The following is a 23,515-nucleotide window of genomic DNA, read 5'->3' on the forward strand; positions in this document are numbered from 1 at the left end:
TGTTGCTATGTTTTGAAACACCAAACAAACCTACCCTGAAAATGTATCTTGGAAAGGAAGGAGCCAGAAAGGGCGGAAATTCCCACACAGCCCCTGCCCTGCCTCTAGTTGCCCCTCACCCCATCCCTGCATCTTTTCTGAGGATGCAGAGAAATGTGTTTAGACCAAAAGAAGTATGCGGTTAAGGCATAGTTTGTTATAGCTATAAACTGACGTGTGCATAAAGGAGCTATTAAACTCATTTAGATGACAAAAGTGTTATATAGTACAATTTTAAATGGTGAGGCTTTTTTTTTAAATACACACAAAAAATTATTTAGCTCATCAAATCTCTCCAAACACTGAATCATTGCGGGAAGGTTGGCCAAACATTTACTTTTACCATCTCTAAACCAGCTGTCTTGTCCACTAGTTTCTCAAACTAAATAGGCCCCTCTGGCCGGGCTAATCCACGGTGACTGAGGCTGTGATGTTTTCAAACACCACTTTACGGTGGCGAGAGGCTCTGGGCAAGTGCTATTTCTAGACCAGGGCACTTTCCATTACGCTGGCTGAAGAGAAAGGGCTGCAGAGAGCATAAGGGCCACCCTGGGAGTAACTGTCCTATGTAGCTAGAGGGCAGCAATCACAGCTGTCACCAGGCACCTTCCTTGATTCTCGTTTGACTTCACCACCTGGTCCTGGGAACACAAGGTATCTTGAAGGCGTTCCAATTTTGTTTAACGGCTGCTACGTTTCATATGATCAAATCTATACTTTAGAAGCAGAAAGCCTCTGGTCTTCTGGGGCTCCCTTTCAAGCTGAACTGACTACTATCAACTAAAGTAGAACAAAAGAAGTCTGCAGTTTCTACAGGGTAGAATCTAATGCTGTGGTGCTTATCTGTTTTTTTTAAAAGTTGGTAAAAATCATTGTGGGGGAATAAGAAGGATATTTTTCTGTTTTTTCTCATTTCAATCAGTTTTTCCCAAAGTCACCTTCTTTATTCCCTAAAAGCATTAGGACAAAGAAAAGGACATTAAAAGGCTCACATGGTTTCCCCTTTTCTGGCTTCTAGAATAGTGTGTCACGCTACCCCTCAAGTTGCCTCCAAATTATTATCTTACTTACCAGGCTTGGATCCCTCGGGAACTGTGCCGTTCCAAACCTGGTGCAAGAACTCAGGTCTGTTGTCGTTCATGTCAATGACATTGATGACGATGTCAATGGGGTTCTCCACTTGGTTTCCATTGATGTCTACTGCGTGCGCCCGCAACTGCAAAAGTAAGGGGAGGATTAAACTATTCCTTGGATTAGTGACTATGAGAAGATAACAGATACAATCACGATGCTACTAAACAGCAGAAATAAAACGACAGCTGAGAGACAAAAGCTGTTCTTCCCATCCAAACCTTAAGTTAGCCCAAGTCCAGATATCTAGGGCAGATATCATCACACAAAGCCACCATTCTCTACATAGTAGGCATGGTGCTCAGAGCGCAGAGAATTCCAACTCATTCAATCAATATGCAAGAGTGGGTCAGAAGCCATCAGCACGTGAAGATGAGAAAATCAGGCTTCGGAAGAACTAGGAAGTTACAAAGGTTATATTGTTCTCTCTTCTGACAGAACACAGATCCAAAACCAGTTCTGGCCAGCTCCAAAATCCTTTGGCTAAGCCAGTAGAGATGATAGAGTCACAGTGATTAAAAATATGGACTAGCACAGGGTAGTCATAAAGATCAAGAGAAGAGAATCTAGAAAGAGTTAAGTGTACATAGGGAATTTTGACACCAGGTGTTTTTTTCTTAATGGTAAGAGTTGCTCATAAACATTAAAAATACATGCATACATAAGACAGCTATTTCTCTCCTCAGCCCAAGTTCTTGGTTTTATAGGGATTCTTCCAGAAATTTTCTCCCTCCCTCCCTCCCTTTCTTTCTCTTTGATAGAGTCTCACTCTGTCACCCTCAGTAGAGTGCTGTGGAGTTATCATAGCTTACAGCAACCTCAAACTCCTGGGCTCAAGTGATCCTCCTGCCGGGGACCTGGGGCAGATAGGCGCTTGCTGCAACACAGGACTAGTTTTGCTTTCTTTCTTTTTTTTTTTTTTTTTTTTTAGTAGGGCTGGGATCTTGCTGTTGCTTAGCTTGGTCTTGAACTCCTCAGCTCAAGAAACATACCCACCTCAGCCTCCAAAAGTGCTAGGAATAGAGGCGTGAGCCACCAGGCCCGTCTTACTTTTCTTTTTAAATATAATCAACTCAGCTACTCTTGACATAGTATCTTCAAAATCTTTCTGTCCAGCATATAAACAACCCATTCCACTCTTTCCAATGACGTGTAGTGTTCCATAGAATTGTACTTTTTTTTTTTTTTGCAGTTTTGGCCGGGGCCGGGCTTGAACCCACCACCCCCAGTATATGAGGCTGGCACCCTACTCCTGGAGCCAAAGGAGCCAAATTGTACATTTTTAAACAGAATATGTCTGTGGTTTTCCCAAGTTTGATGCTGGCTCTTGGTTCCTGTTGAATATGCTCTATTAAGTTAAAGAAGCTTCAGCATATCTTTTTTTAATTTAGAGGTAATTAAACACATGAAACTATATTACTGCCTTTTAACACCTACAGAGATAATCTTTTTCCCCTTGAGTTATTTCATACTTTATATTACCATTAATAGATTCTTAATACTGAACGTTAACACTTGCATTCTGCAATTAATTCTATTTTGTTATGGGTATCGCTCTTTTTTTTTTTTTTTTTTTTTTTTTTTGTGGTTTTTGGCTGGGGCTGCGTTTGAACCCGCCACCTCCGGCATATGGGACCAGCGCCCTACTCCTTGAGCCACAGGCGCCACCCGGGGTATCGCTCTTTTAATGTGCAAGGAGGCAAGCAAATTAGTAATCATTTACTACAAATTGACCTGAATATATTTATTTCTTGAGTTTTAACCACAAGAGTTTAGAGAGTGAGAATTCATATAGGAAGAGACACTAAAGTTTTTCTGTATTAAGAATGTTTATATTCATAAATCAGAGTGTAGGCTAAATAGAGTCTGGTCTATTGTACGCTATATTTATCCAGTTTCTCTATTAATGTTATGTTGCCTCTGTAAAAGGTTCAGAAGTTTTACGCCTTTTTCTATCATTTAGAATAATTATAAAGCATTCAAATAACCTGTTCCTTCAAGAAGGGGCTCCTTTGAGAGGAAGGTATATCCAAAATTACTCAGTGCTCAAAACATATTACATTTCTCATATGCTTATTTGTTTGTTTAGATGTAGGAGAATCTATTGTAGTTTTAAAAAAACTTCAATAACGTTAAAAGCTTGTAGAAGTGCAAAAATTCAACAAATACATCAATGGGAAAAATTAGTGTCTGGAAACAAACTTAGCAACTACATGTCCATGACAAATTGATGGGGCAACTAATTCAAAACAGACTGTGGGGAAAACAGGCTTGTCATAAAGGAAGAAGTGATTCTACATCCATCTCTCCCTTTTACTAAAATAACTAGGCCAGGCATGGTGACTCACACCTGTAATCCTAACACTCTGGGAGAACAAGGTGGTTAGGATTACATAAAGCCAGGAGTTTGAGACCAGCCTGAGCTACATAGGAAGACCCCATCTCTGCCAAAAATAGGAAAATTAGCAGGAAGTGGTGGTGAGGGACTGTAGTCCCAGCTATTCAGGAGGGTGAGGCAGGAGAACTGCTTGAACCCTGGAGTTTGAGGCTGCTGTGAGCTATGAGGATGCCACTGCACTCTAGCCTGGGCAATGGAGAGGGAGACTTTGTCTCAAAAAAAAAAAAAAAATTAAACATATTAAAAAAATAAATTAATTAACTAAAATTAAAAATAAAACAAAAGTAAAATAAAAATTATAAAATGATAAAACAAGGTTTTAAAGATTAAAAAGGTTAAATGTAAAAAATAAATACAACAGATAAAATTGGGGAGACTGAGGTCTTAGAGTAGGGAAGGCCTTTATCAGCATCTCTGGAAGGCTAGAATGTATGAATTTAAATATACAGATTACCCTGTGCAAAAACTACATGGTATGACGGCAAAAATTATAAACAGAAACAAAAGAAGAAAAAATCAGACTAACTGTGCTGAAGTCCCTAACAGACAGAAGGTTCTTAGTAAAAAAAAAAAAAAAGACAAATAATCCACAGAAAATTCAACATCACACAGGAATAGGGCATCCACTCTGACTGGAATATTATGCATGCATTAACAATGTTGTGATCGCTATAAATTTTACATACAACAGTGACCCCCATCATAAAAATTTGTGATTTGAAGGCAAGTTATCAGTCAAGAGAAATGAGATTTTGTGTACTAGTTGTTTTTCTATCAAGAGTATTCATCAATTCTCTAAAACCAATAAAATCGTTTAAATAAACAATTTAAATCGTTTATTTAAAACAAATACAAATGCATTTCTTAATACTCAGCATCCAGGCTTTCAGGCTAATATAAGAGGCACTGGTAAACTCCACAGACAATTAGGGGAGAGTCTCGATACCGAGAATTCTCAGCTGGTTGGAATCTTACATGAAACCGGGCTATCAGCTCACGATCCAGAGGCTTTGTCACGGACAGCTGCCCTGAGATGGGGTTGATAATGAAGATACCAGTTGGAGGCTGGTCAGCTCCTGGCCCAGTCACGCTGTACCGCAGTGAAAGGTTTTTATCTCTATCAGACCTGATCTGAGGATCAAGAAAACAATCACATTAAGGGAGAGACTAAATGAGCTCATTATCAGAGACCAGGCACCACACTTCATGCCCTTCGTCAGTTACCGGCTCACACCATCTCTTCCCAGGAAGCCACTCACACTCTCCCGGTATCTGCTCTTCTACTTTGCTTCTTGGTGAGAGACTTCAGAAGACATGTCATCCAACACCAGAAAACACTGGGGGCACCATTAACATCTAAAAAGTACTCACTAGGCGCAGTGCAAAAAGTCACTATTTCCCATTCTACCCTGGGAGTTTCCATGTTAGACTATTTAACATAGTACCAGGTGTCCAGTTTAATTAAAATAAACATTCTTTACCTTTTTTTACATCAGTTACAAGAAGAAATAATTGTTTAACAGCAGTGTGAAATACCCTCTCAAGAAACTCTAATATTATGATTATGATGCCAGATTTTTGTACCTGCATTGTACTAATGCTATTCGTTACGACCAAAGCTTTCCATTTCATTTTAATGTAGCACCTAATGCTAACATTCTTCACTAATAATAAAGCATACAAGAAAGAATTTTTAAAAATACTTTTATACTCTTAAAGATTTCATCTGTTACAGGCTCACTGCCTTTTTCAAATACGACTATTATCAGGAAAGCTAAGTCCAGCAGTCACAGGAGGCAGAACAGGCTATGTAAGGGGGAAAAGGCAAGCAAAGACAGGGCACAGATGGAGCTGAACTACTTGGAGGTTAGAATAAGACCTTGACTAATGAGGGGCTCATACTTAATCCAGTAATAGAATCTAGTGGTCCTTTATAAGTTACAGTAAAATTCCGTTTTTTTTCCTCACACTCCATTGAGAAAGCACCTCTATTTGGGGGTTATGGTCACGGTTAAACTGATTTATAATGTATATGAAAACAAAATATACACATACAACACAAATAAGTGGCTCTAAAGACAGACAGCTTTCACTACGTGTTGGGATGATAAAATAACCATAGAAAGAAACATTTAACAAATGGGAATATAAAACCATTGTCATATTGTCCTTTGATAATAAATAATGAGTTGCTAGCTTTACTAAACATGCAAAAACGTTTGTATTTTTTTTTCCATATCTGATGGCATGTATGTGGAGTAAGAGCAAAAAACTTGCTTCTCAGATTTGAAAGCCTATGGTTTTGAACTGTCCTAGGGATTCTGTTAGTGGTATCAAAGGTCTATTTTTTTTTTCCTTGAAAAACTTCCAAATGCACCTGGTGTTGACATTTTTAGTAATAATTGCCCTTTATCTTTTCGTTGGTCCAAAAGCTATCTGTACAGGGCAATGATTAGCACAGACAGCCCAGCTTTCAGACGGGGAAGGTTAGATCCATGTGCGCCGTGAGTGTGGGAATGATAAGGAAGGGAATGCATCTTGGTGTTATGGCTTGTGTGTTCACAAACTAAACAAGCTTTACCATCCATAGTCCCCAAGACCTACAGACAGCTTTACTTACAATAATCCAAGAGATAAGAAAGGAACCCGAGGAGAGGCTTTCTATATAGAAATTCTTTCTATACAGAAATGTTTTTTTAGTATATGCATGTCATAAAATCTACTTCATAAAAAAAAATGGACAACACCATTTCTAACACGTATTTGCTACATGCCACAGAAACAGTAAAAATTGTGCCGGCCATCCTACCCTGACAAGCTCTTGAGGAAAAGGTCCTCTGGAGTTTTCTGGCAGGTTGATTGGAGGGATGACCCAGTCTCTCTTCTGCCTTTGCAGGTAACCATTGTGCTTAGTCAACTGTCTTGGAAATACTATTTCTTCAACTTCTGGTGATTCCTTAGCCATAAAATAAACAAGAGACTCCTGAGTACTAGGAAAAACATTTTCCAAAAGCACATCAATATTAACGAATATCTGAAAGCACAGGAATCACAGTTTATCATGAACAAAACGTAAGCCTGGAGGATCTTTCCTTGTCCCCTTATAAAAATAATAGAAAACATTATAAAATGTTGGTGTTACACTGTGCATTGTTTAAAAAGTACATTCTAAGCAATTTATCATATGGCTCAGCTGCATAAACTATTTGCAGTTTCTACAAACCTTCTTAGATAGTAGTTGATAATAGGCAAAATTTAATAGTATTCTTTTATACATCTCTGATTAGTCTAAAACCACAGTTCAGGTAATGTGCTACTGTACATTAAATTTAGATCTTGATGTGCTAAAATGTAATTTGAATTCCAAGAGAAGTTTAATACAGACTGCTAAGGAATGTCTCAAATATTTATGAGCCTATTAAATCCCACAGAATTAATGTTGTAATTATTCTAAACCTATGTCATCCATGATGGATGCTACAGATGACCCACTTTGCACATTAGGTATTAATCTCTGCTGGATGTCAACATTTCCTTCTGTTTCTCCATCTATCTGTAGACATTTTAGCCATTAGCCCTGCTGCTTCACTGCAAATACTCAAGCTAGTTTGCTGGAACACAGTGAATCAAAAACAAAAGCATCTTCTCACTCCATTAGTTACCAGTTTCTCACTTCGTATTACACAAATGACATGACTACTCTTAATAGTTAATAGATTAACAAATTAAATCGCACATACTAAACCCCCCACACTGAGACATAAGATATAACTATAAATTTTCTTCTGATGCATTCATTCATATTTGATTTGTATATCCTTACAATTAAACAGAATAAATGAACATCTGGGTTTCTTTCTCTCACAGTAAACTAAATATACAAAATTTAATAGTCAACATTTATAAAATCATGGACTTAAACATATGTAGGTATGTCCCACATAGTTGTTTTAAATTAACTCAAAGCATTGGAATATTCAGAAAATAATACTGTCATACTTTTATTGAAGAAGTTATCATATTTTATTTAATATTCTTAATATAGTGACTTATACAAAGTAAGTGCCCAATAAATGTTTGCTAAATTGAATGGAAAGGATGGTACTCTGTTAGAAAAATACCTCATTTATTTTATCCTGGCTCATAGCAGCTTCCACCAGAGGGAGTATATCATTCCTAAAAGTCATATTGGTGAGTATAAATAATTCATCCCCCCCAATCTGATTATTAAGGGAAAAGACAAAAACTCAATATTCATTTCCAGAAATGCTTTTCAGTTACTATTGTAAATCTGTTGTTCTCATCTAATAAAGTTGACCGATGACATCTTGCAGAGAATTGTTTATTTTGTGGTTCTATTTAACAGCTTGTAAAGCTTCTAAGAAATTTAAAACAAACTACTACTTCTAATTTAGATTAAGTTATAAATCTCAAAGTATAAACAAACCTTTTAAATACAATTTCTGGTTGCTTAAAATATACTGAGTCTAAGTGTCGTCAAAGATTACAAACACAACAAAATACTGTTAAAGTGACTCAAGGTGCTAAAAACTCTAATCCTGGCTATCCATGAATGTGATGTAAAGCAAAAAATAAATCTGATTGTTACGCTACAGTCCCACAGCCATATCTGGATACTGTACCTTGACTGATTCCTCGGCTAGGGTTGGCTTGAGGCTCAGTTTTACAGCCACTTGCCACTTTTCCTGGGTCTCCTTGTCTTGGGCATAAATCAGGAACTTGGAATGCTCAGAGGAGAGTGGAAAGCTTCTCACGGCATACACCATGCCGTCTTCGTCAACCTTAAAATCTGCCGGCTCACTGCTTTCATACCGGACTTTTCTTTTCCCATTGCAGTTGCTAAACTTCACTGTAAAAGATAATACATCTGTCAGTCTAATTAGATACAAAGGCAAAAACAACTACCACCTAAACCCCAGTTCTGCTTAGATGAAAGCATGAAACACAGGGATTTGACTTTTATCTTATTACAGTCACTTTCATGGTACAGAATGCCCGATGGCAGCTCGGAATGCTGCCTTATTCCACAGCCTTCCCCTTGCTTTTCACACCACCCTGGACACTGGGCCCTTGGGTGTGTACCACTTGACATCTTTCACTGATACTGTTTCCTATTCCCTTACAAACGCCAACTGACCCTTCAGTCCCAACTCCCAAGTCTCCAAAGGGAGAGCAAACCCACTGCTCTCAGTCTGTGTAGCAGTGTGAGCTGTGCGACCCCAGTTCTCAGACATGCCTGACACCGACTGGGTGAGGGGCTCCAAGGTAAATGCTCTGACTCATGTTACATACCCTGCACACATCTCCTGATGCAGAGTCTTAATATATAATTTTTAAACCAACGCTTAAAGGAAGAAAGCAAGGCAGTTACTAATGTTCAATGCCTACTATGCTCTGGCATTATAAGACCTTATGTTAATTAAAAGGTAAATAATTCACAATTGTTGTCCCTCCTGGCCCTTATAATAGTTCTGTGAAGCAATTAACAACTTTATAAATTTTCAAACAAATTGAAGATACAAGGTATCTCAAAATAAATTTTAAATTAAAAAGAAATCTTTGTTCTCAGAGTAGATGAATCCAAAAGATTCAGTGTCTAGGGTAGCGCCGGTGGCTCAAAGGGGTAGGGCACCAGCCCCATACGCAAGAGGTGGTGGGTTCAAACCCAGCCCCGCCCAAAAACTGCAAAAAAACCCCCAAAAAAACAAAAAAAAAGATTCAGTGTCTAATCTCTAGCTTACGTGCAATGACTTCAAATTTTAAAAATTAATGCTTTTTTTAAAATGCTCTGCCAGCATATTTTTCAACAGATAATGAAACAAAAATTAAACCATGTACTTATGTGAAGCTGAACGTATTCAAGACATAGTAAAATAATGAAAATAAAAATACTCTCTAAGGAAAATATTTCCTTTGAAGTCCTTAAATTGTTCTTTCTTGAAGAAAAAATTCTATGGAAACAGCAAGGAAAAGAGAGATCAAATGAAAATAAATTTTTATTTTTGTAAACATCTGATGTTATGTCCTGACCACAAATATATAGGATGCTCTTTGAAATGCACTTAATAGGTACAAAATATAATCATATACAACTTTTGCATTTCTCAAGGATCTAAGTCAAGTGTTATGGACCCTTCTCACCCTACATCTGAGCTCAGGACAGTTCTTTTGCTTTTATTAGTAAAAATTCACCAGGCAGTGCCTGTGGCTCAAGGAGTAGGGCACCAGCCCCATGTGCTGGAGGTGGCGGGTTTAACACTGACTGCAGCCAAAAACTGCAAAAAAAAAAAAAAAAAAAAAAAAAATTCACCAAGACATGTCCACAGGTCATAGCCAAATGACACATATATTTATTTCCCTTAGTTACCATAAAATCCTTGATAAAAGTAATAAAATTGCTGAATATATTATTTTCCATATAGCGCTATATATATCATCTTTCACATTTCAGTCATTTCAAGATGAATATCAAAGTTGTATCTCTAACTAAATTATGTTAAATCGAAATATTTATCTTTGAAGCAGAAGTCTCCCCAAAGATATTTAATTATCCCACTTTCCATTGCCATGTGATTTAAAAGTAAAAGACAGAAATCTTTTCTCTAGAACAAGGCCACCTACCCCTTGTATTTTATCAAAGACGACAAAACAAAAAGCGAAATTGTTTTTTAGAAAGCCCAGGGAGAGAAATCAAAATGAGAGACTTTTGCCATCTTTTATATAAAAAGTACCTGTTTTATATTTCACAAAGGAATTCGTGATACTTATAAGCATGTAATATGAATCAGAAAAGAATATATACTTTTTTTGCACACTGTTCTGCTAACCTTTACCACTCCAGCACTAATCCTCATTCATTCACACCTGGATTGTTGCTACTGGCCCCTGGGTGGGTGAGGGGAGCTGCCCCTAGCCCCTGGTCATGGTTGTACCCACTGCTACACTAGACCTCTGCAGTGGTTTTCTCCTCTCTGCTTAATATCTGTCATACCAACCATCAGCTCTTACCCTAGTGTACATGCTCTTTTAATTCTTGGTCACCTTGTCTCTTCAGTTTTATTTATATCATTTTCTAAAACAAATTCTGCCCAGTTTTACTCACACAAATTTCTGCCCAAATTTATATGGTTGAGAGTCTACGGTCACCCCTCGCCCCACCTTACTGATGCCCACTGCTCAGACTTACGGCTTTGTCCGGGACACACACCCATTTTCTATCCCACCTCCCTAGAGCCACAGCATCATTCTTGGGTGGGGGGGAGAAGAAGCCATCCTGACGCCCTTCACACTATGCCAGCCTATGCTCTCTTCAGGGCGGCTCTGAATTTTTGTTCTATTATTTAAGTTTTGCATTTCCTGTTTATTGTTACATACTAACACTATTTTTGATATAATAATTTTTATGGTAAATAATTCCAATTTATTCATAATTACATGTGACTAGATCTTCTCTCCCTGATCAGACTATAAACTCAATTGCTTCTTGAGTGCAATTCTTGGTACTTTTGTTTCCTATTACACTTAATGATGACAGGGAAATAAATGCTTATTAAATATCCATTAATGTCTTACCATTTTTCAGAAAACTAGAAAACTGAAGAGAATGCAAGGCCTGCTATAGCAACTTGCAGCAACAAACACATAAAAAAGCCCAGGGACTGCAAATAACTTGACTTTGTATTAGCTTGCTGATAGAAGAAAATAAATTCATATTTACGGAATGCCAGGATTGAAAAAAAAAAATTAACATTATGCTTTATATGTTAACCTTAACAACAACCTCCTGAGGTGAGAATCATTATTTCTGTTCTACAGATGGAGAAAAAACTCAAGAGTCATTTTTGTCCAGGATTGTTTGACACTTTTGCTGTTCTCTGCCTCCAAACGCTCTAAGTCATCTAATGCATGACTTAAGTTATTGAAACCTAAAGCTTTAATGAAAATTAAGATGAAGGAAATAAAAAAGACGTTTGACAAATGCATGTGAGGAGAATAATTCCAAATTTGAGCCTATGAGAGTACCACAGTCAATATAATAATCAAGTAGCAATTCTTATGTCAGAGAGTTCCGTGCATGTCCTGCAGAGGGCAGTAGCTGGGACCTCGTCAGGTGGGGTGATGGTGTGACAGCCAGAAGGTTTCATACTCACTGATACTGTTGGGGGTGGGGGTCTGTTAATGTGGCCCTCAGTTACCTTTTGGCATCAGAGTGGTCAGGAGAAAAAGCAGGAGCCTATGAAAAATGCATTTGCAAAGAAAAAAAAAATTGCCTTTTCCTACAGGAGGTCACTACATATCCTATGAACAAGAAGAGGTTGACCTCAAAGAATCTGACACTAGCGTAAACACTTTGTAGGAAATTGTCTAAAGATCAGTCATTTATTAAAGTGGATTAGTTTTTCTACCACCCCGTGCCCCTACCTATAAGCAAGATGAATTGCTTTAGTATATCTATGACTACAATTTCTAGGTTTTTAAACAAATGCTAATTCTCACTTGCTTGAATATTAAAAGAAGCAAAATTTTTGAAATTGTCTGGGCTCAACAAAATGTGTTGTAGTACATAATTCCCTAGGTACAGTTCACCAATACCTTGGCTAAAAATAAGTCAATTATCAACTGAAAAAGTTTTCCTCAGTGCGGTATTAGTCCTGGCTCCATGACTCCTGCCTGTGAGTGCGGTCCCAGTTACTCACTTCATCAGTGTTAGCCATGTTTTATTGCTTTCAAGTCACACAAATGAAAAAGCTTACTTGTTTCTGCTGGGAAAATGGGGACTGAAGATCCCATTCTTGGCAAAGGAAAGCACCCCCAGAAAAAGAGGAAAACTAAAAGTAAGCTGAGTGAGTAAGAACAAAGAAAAGTCAGCTAGTTTACGATTAAGCTAGCCATTGCTAGCAAGCTTCTTGCCTTTTCTGAAATTCTAGCCTTTTGGGGATACAGCTTACAAACACCCTGCTGGGTCTGTGAGCCCCTATGAGGAGAATAATGGCCATAGAGGAGCCTGTGGCAAGTCCTAGCAAAAGATACTTCTTCTAGGGTGTTTCCTGACCATTAAACAGGCAAAGCAGATACCCATCATGGAGATTTGCCTGGAGCAGAAACCAAAGGAGTAGCTCAACCCCTGAGATATGGGCAGAAGAGCTTATATCCCTTATCCCAGAGGAAGATCCTCTGTGATGGTGATGGGAAGAAAATGCCTCCTTCCTACCAATCCCTCAGAGGAGATTAATGCCAGTGGTGTTTTACTCTACAGAGAGCTAGTGGAGTTTAACATCTCCCTAGAAACCTCTGTGTGTGATCTCCAGCAGGAGGTTCTCCCATTACAAGGCTCAGACTTCAGATTGCTGAAGGCCACCCTTAAGGTTAATAATAATAATAATAATAATAATAATAGCAATAGGAGCCAGTATGCTCAATCAGAGAAACTAATGGCATCTTTGTTGCCTCCCTAATCTTACCCTCTGGGCAAACAGACTTCAATAAAATCAGAGTGGTGCAAACACTCTGGGCCATTGCCAGAAGCCCACAAATGGGCAATAGACCCCTGAGCTCCCACCTTTAATTCTACTCTGTCTCATGTCGCTTTCTTTACCATTGTTTCTAACTCTATTTCTTCAGTTGATTGTCACCAGTTCCCACAGGTCTTAGCGGACCCTGCTCCCCAGGCAGGACCTCAACATTTGGTGCCTGACATGGGGCCCGACATTTGGAGCCCAATGACACATTTCCATGACTAATACGTGTGTTCCTTTTATTACCCACTGCTCAACTTCTATTGCTTATTGTCTTGTTCACTTATGACTTAGATGCAGCTGCAATATTTTTTCAAATTTGACCAGATTCACCTCTGCCCAAGGACCAAACACTATAGTTTACTGAAGAAGGGGTTTTTAACTTAAAAGTTTCTAAGAAAAATGTGGAAAATTGCTATGATACAGAATCTTTGCTACACCACTAATATATATTCATAATTTATAAATTATATTTGAAATTTCCAGCCTTTTAGAAAAAAGTCTTTATGTTAAAAATAAAAATAACAATTTTTATTTTTACATTTTTATCTCTTTCTCCCTTCCAAGTGGTTTCACAGACAGAAACCACTTGGAAGGGAGAAAGAGATAAAATTAAACCTAAAATTGAACTTTGAAGGTGAAAATAAAGCAAATACCATGGACCTCTGATTCTTGTAAGAAGAAATATTTAGTTCATTAGAACCAGCCTGTTTCTGTCACTAAAACATTTTCCTTATGGACAGGTAAGTAAAAAGCTCTGAGTAACATAATGGAGGAAAAAAAAATATATATATATAGATATGGAGAGAAAGAGAGAGACATAATCTCACTCTGTTGCCCAAACTAGAGTGCAGTGGCATTGTCATAGCTCCCTGCAACCTCAAACTCATGGGCTCAAGTGATCCTCCCATCTCAGCCTCCTGTCTCAGCCTCCTGAGGAGCTGGGACAGGCACATATGACCACGCCCAGTTAATTTTTCAATTTTTTTTTTTTCGTATAGATGGGGCCTCCCTATTGCTCAGGCTGGTCTCAAACTCCCGGACCCAACTGATCCTATCCTCTGGCTTTGGCCTCCCAAAGTGCTCACAAGTGTGAGCCACGGTGCCTGGTCATGAAAAATCTTTTTAACTTTTACTTTTCAAAACATGAATCTATTTTATCATTTTAAAAAATACCTGGCCTTTCAAGGAGAGCTGATGACAAATTAATCTTAAATTAAAATACATGCTTAGCAGTGGAACCATTCCATATAATACTGTTAACGGTGGATACATTCAGGGGTCCTCCAACAAGGGCCCACGGGCCACATGCGGTGGTGTGATTGTATTTGCTCCCATTTTGTTTTTTTACTGCAAAATAAGATATGTGCAGTGTGCATAGGAATTTGTTCATAGTTTGTTTTTTTTAAACTATAGTCCGGCCCTCCAATGGTCTGAGGGACAGTGAACTGGCCCCCTGTTTAAAAAGTTTGAGGACCCCATAACATTGTGTTTTTAGCAAAATCCATAGAATTGTACAACACAGAGAAGGAACTCTATTACCTCAAGTCCAACTTTAATTAATGTATCATTATTGGTTTGTCATTTTTTAACAAATGTACCATACTACTGGGAGAAGTTAATAATTGGGGAAACAGCAGAGGTGAGAGACAGGAAACTTTAATTTCCACTCAATTTTTCTATAAAGGTAGAACTGGCCTAAAAAGTAAAGCTCATTAATTAAAAGTAATATGTTTCTTTCAGATGATGGTCAAAACGGCCAGTTGTTATTAGTGATACCTGAAAGGAATGGATAGTTGTCTGCTTGTCAATATCCCCACTTTCAGTGAATTGCCTCAAGCTAGTATTTGTCAGAGCTGGATGATATAACTGAATCAATAATTTTACGTAATTATCCTAAGAATGCAGATATTGAGTTGGTGTTTGATAATATTCATGTTATTTTATCAGACACATGTATATGAAATTCTATTATTTTAAAAATAATCAAAGAACTTGACTTAAAATGGTTTTGATGGAACAATCTTCCTTACATTAAAACATTAATTTTGCCATAGAAGTGGAGAAAAGAAAATACATTTCCTTAAACAACTAAAAAACAGGAGATTTGATCTGCTGTATTAACCAAATTTAAAACAAATCTACATACCATTAAATGACTGTGGCTAAAAACACTGTAATATTAAGCTAGAAATTTATTATTAGAGCTATTGCATAATTTCCATACATAATAATGCAGTTACTGTGTTCTAGCCTACATAAAACTTTGTTAGCATGATTAATATAAAATTAAACAACAGGGAAATAATTATTTTAAAGTACTTTTTTACTCTTAAAGCAATACCTCAAATTAATGTTAACCATAAGGCCATAATATCCTCATAAAAAATTAACAGAAAACCACAGATCTTATATATTAAATGTATTAGCAGTTAATGGCACTACATAAACCATATGAATGAAAATCTGCAAATACTTACATGTGGTTTATAATATTTGCTCAAGTACAACATGACACCATATTTAGAAACAATTATAAGAGAACACTAAAGTATTCTTATGCCAAAATATGCCCTGATATGGTATTGTTTCCTTTCCCACATTACTATTTATTTTCAAAACCATATTGGCAAAACAGAAATACTTTCACAGGGTTATATTACCCCTCCAAAGGTAAAAAATTTATTAATGAACTAGATATCCATTAATAAAGACATATAAGGGAGGAAGGTAGAGAGGAGCTGCCTTAACGGTATTTCTCAGTGTTTTTACATGTAAATTCCAACGCAGAGTGGTTGCTAAGTTTGCTCACAAATCTAAAAAAATCTTAGTTTTTCACGTTAAAAAAGTCATAGTGGGGACGGCGCCTGTGGCTCAGTGAGTAGGGTACCGGCCCCATATACCAAGGGTGGTTGGTTCATATCTGGCCCTGGCCAAACTGCAACAAAATAATAGCCGGGCCTGTGACAGGCACATGTGGTCCCAGCTACTTGGGAGGCTGAGGCAAGAGAATTCGCTAAACCCAGGAGTTGGAGGTTGCTGTGAGCTGTGATGCCATGGCACCCTACGGAGGGTGATAAAGTGAGACTCTGTCTCAAAAAAAAAAAAAGTCATAGTGGACAGAAACCATTTGGAAAGGAGGAAAAGCTATCCAAGGGTAATGGTTTAAAATCAGATTTAAAATTAAACTTTGACATAACATCAGCTTCATGTATGGCTATGAATACTTTAACATATGTATTTGCTTCTCTGCACAGGGACTCTATGGAAGACTGTTTTGATTTTTCTTTTAGAATAAATAGTATGTTCGAGGATTCTAACAAGTGCTAATAACAAGCAAATTCATTGCTGCCTTAAAGGCATCTATACAAGAACTTTTCAGAGGTGATAATCTGCATGTTCAGTGCTATCACCGTGGTGTGTGACATCCATCACTGGCTGTCCTGATAGTGTTATGCAAACCTGGCTCCGTTTCTATTTCTCTGGCTTTACTGGTTCCCAGTATACTGTTAATGATGTACAATGCACATCAGCTAGGGAAATAAGAAATTACATAAATGTAGGAGGCGATTTGGAGTAAAGTATTTAATGTGAAACTTTATTTTTAAAAAATGCTTTTAATGCTTGACCAGAGAGTGCTATACTTAAATCTCATAAAGAGACGTTTCTTTTTTACTTTCTGCTTAAGAGAAATCAAAACTATTGCCCAAGGGCAGTGCCTATGGCTCTGTGAGTAGGGCACCGGCCCCATATACCGAGGGTGGCGGGTTTGAACCCAGCCCCGGCCAAACTGCAACCAAAAAATAGGCAGGTGTTGAGGCAGGTGCCTGTTGTTCCAGCTTCTGGGGAGGCTGAGGCAAGCGAATCGTCTAAGCCCAAGAGCTAGAGGTTGCTGTGTTGCTGTGATGTCACAGCACTGTACAGAGGGCGACAAAGTGAAACTCTGTCTTTAAAACAAACAAACAAAAAACTACTGCCCAAGATGGCTGCTCTGGGTTACAGTGACCACAAAAATTTGTCATGCAACTAGCTTCACTTGATCACTTCCATGTGCACATAAAATATTCAGCTCATATGTGAGAATGATGATAGATAGGGACACACAAATTCTAATTTGACAGGATCATCATTATATTATCAAATCAGCATCTTAATCATCTGGGGGGAGGTTCTAGTGACAGTGAAGTCTCTTCAGCTTTTAGTCTTAAAACTATCCATTGTATTGGGAAAATAAGTATCTAATATGAAAAACATAAAAATTAAACCTAGTCACCTAAATTAAAACGATTGAATAATTGTCATTTAATTTAGTAACGAAAAGTTTAAAAATATACAAAATGCAAATTTTTAATGATTTGCTGTTGGATAATCAAAAACTATTTTGAGAATAACCAATTTTTGGAACTTAGGGTTCCAAAGACATAACCTCTTTGGTAATTTCATAAATTTTTGTGTCCAGAGAAACCATTTAGTTGAAATAAAATTTACTTCTAAAAACTAGTATAAATTTAAAATGATGTAAACACTTTAAAACATATAAAATTAGTTATTTATCTCCACCAAGAATAAAAGTTCTAAGTATTAACCTTAAAATTCAATACAAAGAAGGAAAAGTTGGATAAAGAAAAAGAAAGAAGAAGAAATAAACAATTGAAGAAAGTGACAAAATTAATGATTTTCTGATATGAGACAAGAACATTAAATGGTACAATGTATACATCTTTGATTTTAGAATTAGTGAAAAATATGAGCAAATAATATAAGAAAATTAAATTGAAAGCATAATAAAATCAGTACGTGCATAAAATCTTCACTTCAGATAGATACATTGATACTAAAGTACTGATCAGATTAACAGAGGGATTTGGTTGGAAAGTCAAGCAATTGTGTTGCTTAATCCAGGGCCAACCGCTGGGTTAAGGAGATGATCTGGAGAGTGCTGTGTGGGAGTCATCTCTGGCAATAGGTCTGTACAAGTCTTATTCAAAAAAATAATAGAAAATACAGAAGATAATAAAAACTTCCAATTGCATTAAGTTAATAGAGCATTCAAGTATTATTTCATATCATTTAAGTTTAATTTTTAAATTTATAATTAACACATAATTGTACATACTTAAGGAGTATCATGTGATGTTTCAAAGAATATATACATGATATAATCACCAAATCAAGGTAATTACCATATCCATCATGTTAAATAGTTATCAGTTAGAAAGGAAGAATAATTTTTGGTGTTGTATTATCCGATAAGGTGACTATAACAAGTAACAATGTAGTGTATGCATTTTTCAATATAGTTAGAAGAGAATAATTTGAACATTATCATCTCAAACATTACTTAAACTGTTGTGAACTAATTTTTATCTGTTTTATTATAAAAGGTCTTCATGTTTTTATCACTACAAAAAAGACCACGGGCACATGGCCACGGGCACAATTCTAATTTGAGGGGTTCATGATTGTACTGACTAGTATTTTGATCATGTGGTGGTATGGATTCTAGTGAGTCTGATGTCACCAGACTTCACTTGGCCAATAAATATCGTGGTCCAATAAACAGTCTTTTTTTTTTTAATTTTGGCCGGGGCTAGGTTTGAACCCGCCACCTCCGGCATATGGGACCGACCGGCGCCCTACTCCTTGAGCCACAGGCGCCGCCCCAATAAACAGTCTTATAAAAAACTTGTGTACGAAATTTTAAATTTTAGAGGCGAGGTCACATGTTGGTAGGCTGACTATAGTTTTCAGACATGCTTTGCTTTGAGCCAAGCAGCATTTTCTTTACTTTTTCTTTTTGAGACAGAGCCTCACTGTGTCACCCTGGGCAGAATCATGTATCACAGCAAGTTCAAACTCATGAGCTTCAGTGATCCTCTTGCCTCAGCCTCCCAAGTAGCTGGGACTACAGGTGCCCACACAACACCCGGCCAGTTTTTCTATTTATTTATTTATTTTTTTAAGTAGAGACGGTTCTCACTCATGCTCAGGCTGGTCTCGAACTCCTGAGCTCTTGTAATCCCAGAGTACTAGGATTACAGGTGTGACCCACCCACCCAGACGCCAGGCAGCATTTTATATATAATATGTATAATAAATTATAATAAAGTATAATAATTTCATGTTCTTCTGATTCTTCCAACTCTCGTGAGGGGTCAGGTGATAAAACCACTGCTCTAATTTGCTCAATAAAATGAGACTACTCAAGTGCTATCTAAAATCTTGTCCCACTTCTGTCCTTTGATTTTCAACTACCTGACTCTCTTCTCCTACTCTGTGAAGAGGGGAGAAGCTATTTGGACCAAAACACAGCAGCAGTGGCTTGAATCAGTTTAGAAATCTTGGTGCTTTCTTTCGAAAATGGGAGTGGAGGTTGGGAGTGTTTTTTAAGAATGAAAAGCGGATATAATGAGCATGGGTAACACACCTGCAACCCATTCTTGGGATTCCGGCTGGGAAACCATCACCTCTTTTGCCAAACTGCCGAAACACTAAGCTGTATGGAGGTATTAGTCATTCTCAGCCCTATCTTCACTCCCTACTTCCTAGACATTCAGAGAGGTTACGTACGGGGTTCTCTTATCTCCTTTGACACTGGTGTGATCATGTGGCCAACAAAATCTGGAAGTTGAAGGGACACATATCACATCCCAGCAGAAGCATTTAAAAGTTGATGCCCTCTTCCCCTGCAGTGGCGATTATGAAATAATGTGTTCAATGGCGGTAACATGAGATCAAGCCCCCAAGCTGAGCGAGCCGCCCCACCCCATGCAGGCTGCCCTGAGAGTCATCTTCACTCACAATGGACTCTGGGTGAATGAGAAATCAACATTTCGGTGTTAGCACAGAAAACTGGTGGTAACTGTTAGTGGTGCCCATCCTAGCCTACCACGTCTGATAAGGCCTCAACCTGAGCAACCTAAAATTCTCTTAAGACAATAAAATGAGGATAAAATTTATTCCATAAAATGAAATAAATCAGAATAGATCTTACAGTAGGTTAAGTTCATAAAACAAAAATATTTTTATTCCTAAAAGTCTTGATATTACTCCACTGAAAGAAAAGTTATGCTATTATAATACTGCTAAAAAATAGTATAAAATCTAGTAGTAAAGTTGTTATTCCAATTCCTTTCCTGGGAAAGGCTTGTAATATTTAACTACCATCTGTATACAAGTTACCACAAATAAAAGAAAGAATAATGTGCTGTGATATTCTTCTGTGATAATGAAATTGCAAAAAAATTAAAATAGCATTAGGACGATACAGAAGAATGATTATGACTTCAAAATTACAAAATTTCCACTTTTCTGTAGACCGATAATGCTATGCGTACAATTTTATTTTTTACACTACTGGAAAACCAGTAAGATTACTGCATTTCCCCTTGTGTGTATTCTTCTAATAACTCAAAAAATTTCAAGCTGCTCTTCACTTCATTGATATGCTTCCTCCAGGCACCTCTATGCCGTGAAATCCAATGAAAATCCTTTCTTTTGACAGGATCCAGCTTAGAATATATAAAATCGTCCATGCTCAGTGAGAATTATTCTTTTTGCAGAATCTGCCTATTAACAAATTACACTGAAATATTGCTACCTCTAATTAAATTACTCTCTCAGAGTACAGATGGCATTGAAGCTCTCTTTTCCCAACTGTATGGTTATTAGTCTCTGAAATTCGATGCAGTTTAGTTAGCCTCACATTTCAGGCTACTTATGTCAACAAAGGAAAATCTAATTCTTAATGTTCATAACAATGTTTTGTTAATTTTTAAAGGAAAAATGTTTCAACATAAAGTTTATTAAAAATGGAAACCCTTGGTAATTGGGAGTTTTTCAAAACACCACCATACAAGGAAAAATGAAATAAAACTAAAGCTTATGTCTCAATTAATTTCCAAAATGTACCACAGAAACCAGAAAGAGCCAATGTGTCCCCAGAGTTCCCAACTTACAAATTAAGACACAGGTAAACTAGGGCATAAAACGGTTACTTGGTTTATGAAACCTGAATAAAAGAAAGAGTACATAAAACATAATTAAGCAAATAAGTCCTCCTGGATGGATATGATATTACATTAACTGAAACTGAAGTCCACTGAGCTAGTAAACCATCACAGGGGTCCTCAAACTATGGCCCGCCCGCGGGCCACATGTGGCAGTGATTGTATTTGTTCCCGTATTGTTTTTTTACTTCAAAATAAGGTATGTGCAGTGTGCACAGGAATTTGTTCATAGTTGTTTTTTTTTTTAAACTATAGTCCGGCCCTCCAACAGTCTGAGGGACAGTGAACTGGCCCCCTGTTTAAAAAGTTTGAGGACCCCTGCATCACTGCAAGCTCGTCACTGAAAGTAAAGTTACAAGAAAAGAAAAAGCGTGAGGCTTTACCCTAAATATTGAAGACAATTTCAGAAGTATTTATTCTATAGGAGAAAAAGATCATGATCACACATGAAAAAATAACCATGTGTATAAAATAGCTTCTGGAAACTTACTACCACAATATACAACTTATGGTTTAAAAGCTGAATTCTAAATTTTTACTGCCAATCCACCAAAAAGATTTATCAGCTGACTACCTGCTGGAAAGAACTTTGTAAATAGCAAAGTTGGACTGCTGACAGAAAGCAAACTACAAAAATTTAATGAAAACAACAGCAAAATCCTGCTATTTCTAAGGGCTATCTACATTTTCTGAACATTAGGAACACGATGTGTATTAAGTATTTAATGAATTTCCGCAATGTTACTGCTTCTTTCACAAAGGAAATTAAGTTATTCAAAATAATTACATAAAATCTCTAAGCTGCCAATACAATTTAAGTACTAAAAGCTATGGAAAAATTCTAATACGAATGCACTGATGCCTTATTATTTGGGAGACAACACCATATACACTGGGAAAAACCGCATGGCCTCCAGGGCTACCTTTTTATGATTGCCTTTGTTCACCACTTTCCAACTGTTTGAAGAATTATTGCGTTAACCCTAGAAAGCTGTGCTAGCAGTGGGAAGTATTTCTCAGATCCAGTTCAGCCCACTCTGGTCTGACACACACAGTTACAAGCAAAAGAAGAGCAAGTTATCCATGGCACATAATGATTTTACTTTTAATGTAGTAGCAGAAGCAGCAATGAAAAGGCTAAAGACAATTTGATTTTATACACATACGTAAATGCCTAAGTTGGGTTATGCTCTTTTAAAAGGCCAGTTTACATTTAAAAATTGTAATTTATTCATCCTAAGTTTTGATTAGTGTCCTGAAACATGGTTGTACAAAATGCCATCACTGGTTAAAGGAAAACAAACAAACAAACAAACAAAAACAGCAATAACAAAATCCTCTTCAAAAATGTCTCCTCCCTTTGTCACAGCCCGGAATGAACATCACCTCTGTGAACACACCAACTCAGCAATGTGAATAGCTGCTGCTTCAACTGACAAGAATGAGCTTTATCCTGGTTAATGGGCTGACATTTCCTCTTGGAGCAATGACTGCACTTCTATTTTACCCTTCTCCTTAATTAGAGCCAAAGTGAACGGCATTCATTGCCATACCTCGTAACACAGCGGCCGTCTCAGGTACGCTCCAGCCCCCCAAGCCCCCAGACGTGATTTATCTGGAAAACCTCTCTGGTGCATGAGCCCCGTAGGATGGTGACTAGGAGAAACTGACCCCGCTCACACCTCTCCTTCAATGCCACTAGGTGCTCTTTGTCCAGCTGTCAGGTGGACTCCTGAAGGGTCAAGATATCGTTAAAGATTCCAGAGATAAAGATTTTCCACACTTAATTCTCCCTGTGTAAATACACAAACATGTATTACAGGATTTTCATTACATTAACTAAGATGATGTCAAGCCAAGTATCCTGTGCCCGTAGTATTTACTTCCAACTTACCATTACCCAATCTGTATGTATTAGCTACAATAAATCAAGTTAGGCTAAAGCCATATCCTTCTCCTGTCCTGATAAGTAGACACAAGTGCAATCAGCAGACTGGTCTGAATTATGTCCTTTTGCCTAAAAGCCCCAACTATATCAATGTTTCAGAATAATATATTAAAAATGCCATTTTTGGAAAGCTAACCTACAGTAGACGTTTGCCTTACACAGCATAAAAAGTGAAAGAAAACAACAGATGTGAATAATTGAGACAAGGAGAGAAAAAATACACGCCTAAACAAGAATGTGGAAAGTCTATTAAATGTGAATTTTTTTGCCTAAGAAAATGCCACTTTTTACATAAGGGATATAAAACCAAGGACAGATAGAAACTTGAGGTTTGAAGAGTTCTAGATACATTGCACCACACAGTGAGTCCACATTTTTGAAGTACCATCTTGTTCCAAACATACAGCAACAATAATAACATTAGAGTTAAGGAGAAGAAAAAAAACTAGCCAGG

The 23,515-nt window shown here is 37.3% G+C and overlaps 1 protein-coding gene across 1 annotated transcript in view; it reads right to left on the reverse strand.

Moving 5' to 3' along the window:
* The window catches only part of CDH2 (cadherin 2), a 241,665-nt gene that overhangs the window by 59,466 nt on the left and 158,684 nt on the right, over positions 1–23,515 (reverse strand). The window contains exons 3-6 of the mRNA XM_053571438.1: positions 8,212–8,438; positions 6,378–6,524; positions 4,544–4,699; positions 1,111–1,255 (exon numbers count right to left, since the gene is read on the reverse strand). Coding sequence (XP_053427413.1) covers positions 1,111–1,255; positions 4,544–4,699; positions 6,378–6,524; positions 8,212–8,438 — 675 coding nt within the window. The remainder of the gene's footprint in view (positions 1–1,110; positions 1,256–4,543; positions 4,700–6,377; positions 6,525–8,211; positions 8,439–23,515) is intronic.

The sequence above is a fragment of the Nycticebus coucang genome, chromosome 19 (genome assembly GCF_027406575.1).
Source record: "Nycticebus coucang isolate mNycCou1 chromosome 19, mNycCou1.pri, whole genome shotgun sequence".
Taxonomy (NCBI): Eukaryota; Metazoa; Chordata; class Mammalia; order Primates; family Lorisidae; genus Nycticebus; species Nycticebus coucang.